Here is a 9,948-nt window from a genome sequence, read left to right as displayed (position 1 = left end):
GGAAGACATCTCGGTGCACCGCCATGATTAATATCTCCTCGTCCATGGTGTTCACGGGGTGAAATGACGTCTGAAAACCTCTGACCTGTTGACTTCAGGCCAGCCTCTGCCCATTATGTAGTTTTTAAGGTGTAGTGCAGGGAAATATGATCCGCCGTGAACACTGTGTATTTTATTTTGAAAATTAACCGGATGTTTAATTGTGTTTCTGTGCACGACTTCCTGTCCCGCACGATCTGCTCTGTGCTGAATTGCTGCGTTGTGCTCCGGCGTCCGGCAAAAATAGAAGTCCTGCGTATCTGTTGCAGAGGGCTCTGGAGTGTCGGAGCTGAGACGGAGCCGGAACGCAGCACAGCCGCAGCCGGTGGAAACACACACATTGACTAGAATTGAATCCTATCGGCTCCGCTGCCGTGCCGGAGCGGAGACGCAACCAACATGCATCTGGTGGAAATTGGCCTTTAGAGGGGGTCATTTTTTTCATGTACACGGGTTTCACCGCTGGGTGGTGCTATTGCATTATACCAGTAAAGCCCCAGTTATCCGAACACCAACAGAACAGGCCATTTAACCAATCTTTACAGGCCGCCACACCGAAATATCGCCATTCCGACGGTCCACCATCCCGAATTCTGGTCCCTGAGTCCTGACAGTAAGCTATGGCGAGCCTGTAGAAGCCGTATTTCCTATGCAGTGATTTTCACCGGGGACGCACGCGAGTAATTCAGGCTGACATTACCTGTTTTTCAGCGAACTCCTCTGGTAATTTTATTAAATAGCATGGCATATAGGTCCACAGTAACTTATCATTATTATTATTATTATTATTGGGTCTTATAAGAGTGGGCTACAATGAGTACCGTGCCATTAAATCACAGCATCCGCGGTGAGAGGACATGGAATTGTGTGCGCTTTTACGCACGCGGGTCTAGGCGATCACGGATATTTCATGTGGGAAAGATGTAGCCAGATGTATTACCTGTTTTTAAGCGGCACCGAGATACGTGGCTTGTCTGTCTGTCCATCCGTCTGTCAGTAGCACGAGTGATGTGCGCCACTTCACCACCGACCCGTACGTAAAAGCGCAAACAATTCTGTGTCCTCTCACCGCGGATGCTGTGATTTGATGGCCCGGTACTCATTGCAGCCCACTGGCAAACAACCCCCTTAACGACTAAGCTGTTTTAATAGAACTAACTAACAGTTAGTAAGGTTTATGAGTCTACACCAACCCATCAGAGCCTCATCTATGGACCTGACTTAGCTGCACACAATCTGGAATTTTACATCACCGAGGAGAGGCTACAGGATTATTCAAGAAACTCTTTAACTAACTGAAGTGAGCACAGAACACTTTCACTTAAACTACAGATGAGTTCTTTTATTTTGATTATACAGATACTTACAGTAATAAAACAGTAATATCAATTAGGTGTAAAAATCAAATCAAAGCAGAATTTATAAAAGTACACTTGCAGCTTAAATCATTTCCAGCAACTGCAAAAACGGTTTCATTTTAAAAGGGAGCTATCGTTAACTAAAGCAACACATTCTCACTCTGACCTCGTCAGATATTGATGTTTGGTCATGGACTTTCCACGTCCATGTACAACGTGCAAGGTACCCTGAGTTCTTTGGTTGTTGATGTTCTTGGACACCGTGTCAAGTTGTGCCTGTTACACGCATTGTCTTCATTCAAAATACACTTCCGTTTTCACAGGAAATTTACTGTTTACATACAGTCTCTTTAAAAAAAAAAAAAAGAAAGAAAAAAAATGGTTTCGGACTAAAGAACAGGTTTTGGTATCTTACACGAACACTGCTCTCTCAGATGAAAGTTTGTGTTTGTTGGACCCATCGACCATCCACCGCCCTGCTCAGACTTTCACCATCTTAATGTTCATCTTTGTATGGCCACTGTCCCCTTGAGGCTGTGGGGCGTCATTAAACTATTATGGCAACTGGCTGCGTATCATGCCGATGTTAAAGGACGCCTTTTTTCATTGGTTTCTGACGCCACATGTCACTGCGTAAGTGCCGGATTTTGCCGACTTCGGAGTGAGACCGGGTTTGTTGCTGGTTGTTGACGATCTGGAACACCATGTCAAGTTCTCCTCTTTCGAAATACACCTCCGTTTTCACAGGAAATTTATCGTTTACATACAGTCTCTTTCTAAATAAACACACTACATTGGAACAACCCTGCAAATTGATGTTTGTTTTCCTTCAACATGGTTGGGTTTATAGGCAACAAAAGCATGTGGTTAGGTTTAGGGGTGAAAAAAACAGGGTTTGACTTCAGAATCTTACAGGACGTGAACACCGCTCTCTCAGGTGAAAGTCCATGTTTGTTGAACCCATCAATGACCTCTCCTGCCCCCCCTACTTGGACTGTCGCCGCCTTAACATTCGTCCATGTCCCATCGCGGTTCTTATCCCGCCAGGCGCCATTAAACTCTAATGGCAACTGGCTGCGTATCATGCCGACATTAAAGGACGCCTTTTATCATTGGTGTCTCACGCCACACATCACTGCGTAAATGCTGAATTTCGACAACTTCGTAGTAAGACCGGGCTCGTTTTTCTGTAATCACAGTTGAAGTTTAATGCTGTTTTAGACTCTCTTAGATTTTTACATTGTGTATTGCACAGAATGTTTACATCTAGAGTGAGTGACATCACACGCTTACAAAAACATGTATGCTGACATGGTTCCATTCATAGTACAGCTTAAGGGTCCACATCAGCCCCAAGCAAAACTAATACGATCAAGTACAAAGAGTCATGATTTGTTTAAAGTTTGAATAAAGTTTCTAAGTGAAAGTTTTACCGAGTATAAAGAGGTTTGAGAGGAGTTCTCGAGGTACAAAGGTGGATGGAATGCTCAGAATATGAACATCGTGTCCATTCATATCAATGGGCAAAAAAGTTGAACAACAGCACAGATCTTCTTAGTTAGTGAACACTTTGAAGTCTGAATGAAGAAAAAAGTTTGAGGACACTGGAACCTCCAAACAAATTAAAAAAGAAGAATAAAGAAATAAATTCAAGAGTATGAGTGTGCATCACTGAAGGCATGCCACTGTCTAGAGACAGAGTGCTTTATACCTAAGACTGTAGTGATGGCTGCAATTGAGCAATAAGAGAAACACCACAACCTGGTCACGTGTTGTCAGACACTAAATTTGCCCTTGGAGACACTAAAACAGACAACTGCACAACAGACAGACACCTCAGAACATCCACAGCTCTGTATTGGACCCCTGGGTGTCCAAGACCTGCTTGAACCTTTGTGTGGGGGCTGGGCATTGTGGAGGGAAGTTCAATCAGCTGTTCAAAATCTGACAGTAGTTTAACTTGAAATTAGGTTGTTTATTTGCTTTTTGGTTATAAACATGCAGTACTTTGACTTTTAAGCTGCAGCAAACGACTTGTTTCTTTGTCAGAGGGAACTATACGTGCACAGGCCAGAAGAGGAAATTCTTACAAACCACTAAAGGAAACCAAAAGGATGTTGGCAGCACATTAAAAGCTGCATTTCCTCACACTGCTTACATCAATATAACACCCAACAGGCATCGACAGCTACTGGACACTCCTAGGTATACTAACCATGTCTTTGCTATACACACAGGAACGTCAGTGCATGATCGTTCACTGCTTTAATAATTCTACAAGTGACTGTGTGGCTCCACAGTAATATAATTTGTCAAAGTGATAACAAGGAGTTTGATCCGTTTCAGAAGCGATACTTGAGCCAAACCATCACGACCACAGCACGACCACTGAGGTAAGATTTTCTTTTCTTTCTTTTTTTAAGATAATCATATGTAAAGAAACAAACAAAACACCAATACAAACTGTTTTAGAGATGGAAAAGTTCAACAAAGAACAAGAAAATACCAGTGCAGCCATTTTGAACTATATTGGTCTGATAGCTGTTTACCCAGTGCTCTTATATGACTGAATGTAAGTACTGTATCAGTAAATTCATGTGGAGGGTCAGTTTATTTTTGTCTCTGTCTTAATTTAGATTATTTAACAGTGAAAAATGCCTGTGAACATTCTCATATCTTTTTACTTTCACTTTCACTTTCTGCGCACTCTTAATGTATTGTATATGTTCTGCTGTTTCATTTAGAATTAAAGATATACATCAAGAACAAAGTGTTTATTCATGCAGCAGGCTTAAGTCTGAACTTGCAAATAAATATTTTGACATATTATTATCAGACCACAAATGAGACAAGAATTGGCACAACACACCCACTCTCTCACTCTGACGTCTCGTTTTTCCTGTTGGTTGATTTGGCTGCTGTTGCTTCAATGAGCTGCACCGCAGAGTTCCGACCAAAGCGCACCACAGCAGGTTGAAATGTCCAACCATCCTGTGGTGCCCTGTGGCCGGGAGACGGTGAAGAAGAAGAGTCGGTGTGTTGTTTATTTCTGCCGGTGGAATCTCTGCGTTGATTGCACCTGTTCTCCGCACACAGTTTACTTTCTGCGTCATTTTTAGTTGTGATCCAACTTTTCTAAATAGCTTTAGTGCTTCACTCTACTATACAGAAGAAACAGGAAGATTAAAGACAGGATGGATGACTCTTCCTCAAACACATGGCCCAAAACTACACTTTACCCGGTGCTACTGTCAAAGTGGGACACCTCTATTGGCAATCTGGGGCACTACAAACACATTCTTATGTATGTGTAGGCCTAATTAATACACAATAGTAATATAGAGAACAATAAACGTCTTTTTTTTTTTAAGGAGGGGTACAGGTACAGCAGACACACCCCTTTCCCATTCCCTCCCACATCCCCTCACAATGTTATGCAATGGGTTTAATTTATTTCATATAATTAAAACTTTAAAAGTGTCAAACAGTGTGCGTAATCATCATTTTCAGGAAATGACTCCAAAAAATATGAAGTAGGCCCATAATAAAAATGTCAAAATACAGTCGAGGGGGTTTAGAAGTCTCAAAACCATCTGCTGACACTTGGTTTAGCTTTAGGTAATTATGTGTGATTATATTTCTTGTTAACATGATGCCTTATTATCTTGTTGTAGCCATGGGAAATGCATTCAACAAAAAACGCCGCTCATCTCCTGAGAGTAAGCTACTCAAAATATTACAGAGTATTGCTTTAAACATGTATAGATACAAATAACAGATTCTTCATTTATGTTACTTACAATTTTGTCTGAATCATCAGCATAACACTTGCTCTTTACTTGTCAGCTTTTCCTGAACCATGGAGGAACATACCATGGAAGTGAGTGCTGTGTTCAATGTCTTTTCTTTAACAAACTACTTTTACTGCACACTCTCATTTGTTGGGACTATCTTTTGTTGGTGTTGTTTGATGTCATTTTGTGTTTATTGGCAACTTCACTAACATGGTAGTTTAATGTAACTGGTGTCTATTACAACAATGCAGCAACCACAAAATATGTGCACCATACAAAATTGACTTTAAATAATTGAATCTAAAATCTAATCTAACCTTTTCTTTATTGAACAGCCATAAAAACACAGACCTGCAGGTTGTGAAGGATTATCATCCTCGTAACAATGAGGTCCAACAGATCAGAATTCTGCTTCATGGACCCTCTGGTTCTGGCAAGTCCGGCTTCTTCAACTCTGTCGACAGCACTTTACAAGGCAGAGTCACTGGTCAAGCTGCGCCAGATGCAATCTCTCACGACAGCTTCACCCAAAAAGTATGAACCACTTTTAACCATGGTTCTATATTTCAAGCACTGTTAAACTTAAACAGCTCTTTAACCTTGTATTTTAATGTCATGCTTTTATGTGCACTTTCAATGATGATTGTAGTAAGTAGCAAACAAGACTGTTTGAGGTGCACAGGCTAATAAAATAAAAAGGGCTCCTGTAGTGTGCAGTGAAACATCAGCATGTAGAAAGTGCCTTACAGTCATCATTCATTAGTTACCACTGTTGTCCTTATAACTGCCCTTTTCTGTTTTACAGTACAAAACTTACAAAATCCAAAAAGGGGGACCAGGGACGCCTTACCCTTTTGTCTTCACTGACATCATGGGCCTTGATAGGGATGCCAACAGAGGAGTTTCTGTGGAAGACATCAAACTGGCCATGATGGGACACATTAAAGATGGATACACTGTAAAATTATTGAATTCATTCATCTTTGTTGGATATANTGTCTAGCCTCCTGGAGGTGTCGTGGGACCAACTAGACGAAACACTGGTGAAAGGAGGTTCCCACCTGATGACCCCAAAGACATGCTAGTTATCACTGCTCACTGGTTTGTATAGTTAAGCCTTGTCATATTAGCTTATCATAGGGCTTAGGAGGTTATTCACTGAGTGTTGATCCTTTCTCTAGAGCACAAACGTCTTGTGTTTATTTGAACTGAATTTTATATATTTAGATACAGTGGAAACCATTAACATGCAAAAAGTCATTCTTTAATTTAATTTATATTGTTTTTCAGTTTAATCCTATTGCTAAAATTTCGGAGGATGATAATTACTACAACAAAGAACCCACTCTGAAGGACCGTGTTCATGTTCTGGTTTGTGTCATCTCTGCTGACACATCAAACATCCTGAGTGATGAACATGTGGAAAAGTTGAGGGAAGTCAGACTGGCAGCCAGAGACATGGGTAAGAGTTATAGGGTTACTTATTGGGTTTCATAAATTTAATCCAATAACCTGACAAACATTATTTTGATTTACTTGGATTCTGCTCTGTGTCGGAAGGAATTCCCCAAGTGGCTATTCTCACCAAGATTGATGAAGCCTGTCCAGAGGTCAAAAAAGACATAAAGAACGTGTATAAGAGCATGTACGTGAAGAAACAGGTAAGTTTCTAGAGAGTTGTTATTCAAGTTGGAATTTGATTCTGCTTTACTTTTCAATAATGTAACACAAAAATCTCCCTTGATCAGCACTTCGCTTCATTCTAACAATGTCAATTTGTTAAAATTTAGATGGAGAAAATAAAGGTGGCGCTGGGTATTCCAGAGTCCTACATCTTTCCTGTGAAGAACTACCACTCAGAGATCGACACAGACGATGACACTGATACAGTGATACTGAGCGCACTGAGGCGCATCATTAACTTTGGAGAAGACTTTGTCAACAACCTGTAGACCTCCGCACTGCTGAGGCTTTATCACACTGTGGAAAAAAAGTCCATTTGTAAACAGGAATGACATAAAGGGCTTGTATTTACATGCATGTAATGCATATAGTATCTGCTATATGGTATGTTGTGTCGCTTCTACCTTGCTGGATAAAGTATAAATAGGCTGTGCATCAACCTGAGGCAGTTAAAACCTAGATGTGCATAAAGCAGGCTTGGATCACTCTCAATATCCTCCTGAGACCCTGAGTCCTCATATGAAGACATTACATTTTGGGTTTACTGGACTGTATACTTCATACTGCTTAACTTAGGCCTGTTGTCCTTGTACATCGACACTTCTTTGTGCCATCTAGTGGTAGTAAGAGCACAATACATAATCCATAATAAACAAGATGGCAGGACAGTGGGACTTTACTGTCGTTTCCTTTGAGGAAATTGGGACTGTATGTATCAGGTCCTACTAATCCAGAGTGGTTGGAGAAATTAAAAGTAATATGAAACAAAAGTTCGGGTCTTGGGAGGATATGCATTTAGAGTTTAGAATCATAAAGTAGTTGGTTATGCTTTGTTGATTCAGGTGGTAATTTCTGGTGTTAAACAGGTCAAAAGAAAGCTAAACGTCTCGGTTAAAACTGGGCATGACTACTAGCTACATTTATCTTTAGTTCCAACAGTGATTTCTGTTTCAGTGTTTGGACCTGCTCTACACTGAAAGATTGTGCTACAGTACAGCTGTTCAGGTAAAACCACAATAAATAACAAACATAATAAAATTTCTCATTAGTTTCCTTCGTTTCATTCCAACTCGTCCATAACATAGACTGTATAAATAATAAACCTAAGTACTGTGACTCCACCCATTGGTTTGTGGACTGGTTTGTGGATTTTGAAGCCTTGAATTCGACATTTCGGCTGTGTCCAACTTGTTTTTTTCCAGTCAGAAGTGACCATATTTGGGTGAGGGGCTGGCCCTGTGGAGGAGCTGGGGTGGATCTGACTGGGAAGCAGAGGACACTATTGGCAGACAGCCTGTCACTCAAACCAGCCATTAACTTTAAGCTTTAATTAAATGTAAACAGGTAAGTTGTAAGTTCACTCCCTATAGCTGTCATAAAGAGGAGAAAAATTAGCTATGGAGAGCAAAACTGTTTTTCTACCAGGCTGTAAATATATTTATTCCTGCTGTAAAGTTGGACCTTGTAACACGGGGGTCTGTGGAGATCCACTGGCTTATATGAGAGAGAGAGCACAACCTGGTGCTTTATCCATGTGCATGTTTCCCAAACTCAGTCACAGGGTGGGGCTTGTCAGGTGATGGAGAAAATATGCAGCATTGTCTGCAGTTCAGGTAGGCAGTCTGCTGCCATGGTACTGCAGCAGGTGCTGTGAATTTGCCCTTGGAGAAACCAGAACAGACATCTGCACAAGAGACAGTCACCTCAGCATCTCCAAAGCTTTTCATTGGATCCATTGGTGTCCAGGAGCTGCTGAAACCTTTGTGTGGGGGCTGGGCATTCTGGAGGGATTTTTCAACTTTTAAAAATTAAACCGTATTACTTGGGTGATGTGAGGCTGCATATCAAGGTGTGACACACCTGACCCACAAAGCCCCCACATGCCTGTTACTGGACTGCGATGAAATAAAATTGTTTCAGATCACATGACCCAAAGGAAACCAAAAGGACGTACATTCAAAGCTGTGTGACCTGAAATGATGCGCATCAATGAAAGATCACACCAAACATCATCATCACGGCATCAACAACCACACCCAGAGGTAGGCCTATACACCAACCATCTTTTTGCGACTCACTTAGGAACATTAACTCATGATCATTAACTATTTTAGTTTGTCTACAAGAGACTGTGGTTCTGTTGTCAGATCATTTGTCAAAGACATAAAAAGGAACTTGGAATACCATATAAAAAGCTTTATTTCTCAATTTCAGGAGCATTAAATGAGGTAAACCATCACCACTTCCTTCCTCGGGCAGAACAGCTGAGGTAAGATTGTTTTATTATATTTCACTTCTTAACTTACTGTATATTTTCTGCTTTTCAGTTGAATTTGATTAAAAATAATCATAAAGACTGAATACTTTGCTCATGCAGAGCATGACATTTGCTTTGGTTTTAAGTAACACGCTTTAATAATGTTTCTTGTTTACATGTTGCCTTTATATCTTGTTATAGCCATGGGAAGTATATTCTTCAAAACTGAACCCCCCCCACCTCCTCCCAGTAAGACACTCAAATTATTACAGAACATTGTTTAAACACGTGGATAAAAATAGAAATAACAGATTCTTTATTTATTTTAAAAGTTCCTTTAAATGTGACTCTTTACAACAACTTTACATTTTACTTGTCAGCTTCTGATGAACCATGGAGGAAAATACAATGGGGGTGAGTGATTTCTTTACTGTTTTGGTTCCTCTGGTTTTATGAGTTTTCTGCTAATTTAAAAAACCAACACTGAGCACACTCATTTGTTGAAACTGCCTCTTGCTATGTTCTTTTGATTTTGTTGTCAGACTCACTAATGTTGAAGATGAATGTCACCAGTGTCTATGGCAACAATGCAGCAACCACATAAAACCATATGTTTACACAAACTGATTTAAACAAGTAAATCTAAAATTTAACCTTTTCTTTATTGAACAGTGACAAAGACAGAGACCTGCAGGTTGTGAAGAATTATCAGCCTCATAACGATGAGGTCCAACAGCTCAGAATTCTGCTTCATGGACCCTCTGGTTCTGGCAAGTCCAGCTTCATCAACTCTGTTGACAGTGTTTCACAAGGCAGA

The 9,948-nt window shown here is 40.5% G+C and overlaps 2 protein-coding genes across 4 annotated transcripts in view; one reads left to right on the top strand and one right to left on the bottom strand.

Moving 5' to 3' along the window:
* The window catches only part of LOC126406075 (interferon-induced protein 44-like), a 197,300-nt gene that overhangs the window by 135,237 nt on the left and 52,115 nt on the right, over positions 1 to 9,948 (bottom strand). The gene's annotated exons all lie outside the window — the stretch shown is intronic.
* LOC126406073 (interferon-induced protein 44-like) lies at positions 3,476 to 7,773 on the top strand. 2 transcript variants are annotated; one of them, XM_050070212.1, is made up of 9 exons: positions 3,476 to 3,602; positions 3,744 to 3,790; positions 5,072 to 5,116; positions 5,244 to 5,277; positions 5,527 to 5,725; positions 5,997 to 6,149; positions 6,482 to 6,653; positions 6,752 to 6,852; positions 6,982 to 7,773. In XM_050070212.1, the coding sequence occupies exons 3-9, from the start codon at positions 5,074 to 5,076 to the stop codon at positions 7,141 to 7,143; spliced, it is 864 nt and encodes a 287-aa protein (XP_049926169.1). In that variant the 5' UTR covers positions 3,476 to 3,602; positions 3,744 to 3,790; positions 5,072 to 5,073; the 3' UTR covers positions 7,144 to 7,773. The 2 variants fall into 2 exon arrangements, with proteins under 2 accessions (XP_049926169.1, XP_049926170.1); XM_050070213.1 differs by having other exon boundaries at positions 3,560 to 3,602; positions 3,747 to 3,790.

The sequence above is a fragment of the Epinephelus moara genome, chromosome 18 (assembly GCF_006386435.1).
Source record: "Epinephelus moara isolate mb chromosome 18, YSFRI_EMoa_1.0, whole genome shotgun sequence".
In the NCBI taxonomy this organism is placed as follows: Eukaryota; Metazoa; Chordata; class Actinopteri; order Perciformes; family Serranidae; genus Epinephelus; species Epinephelus moara.
This window is presented reverse-complemented; position numbering and strand designations above follow the sequence as displayed.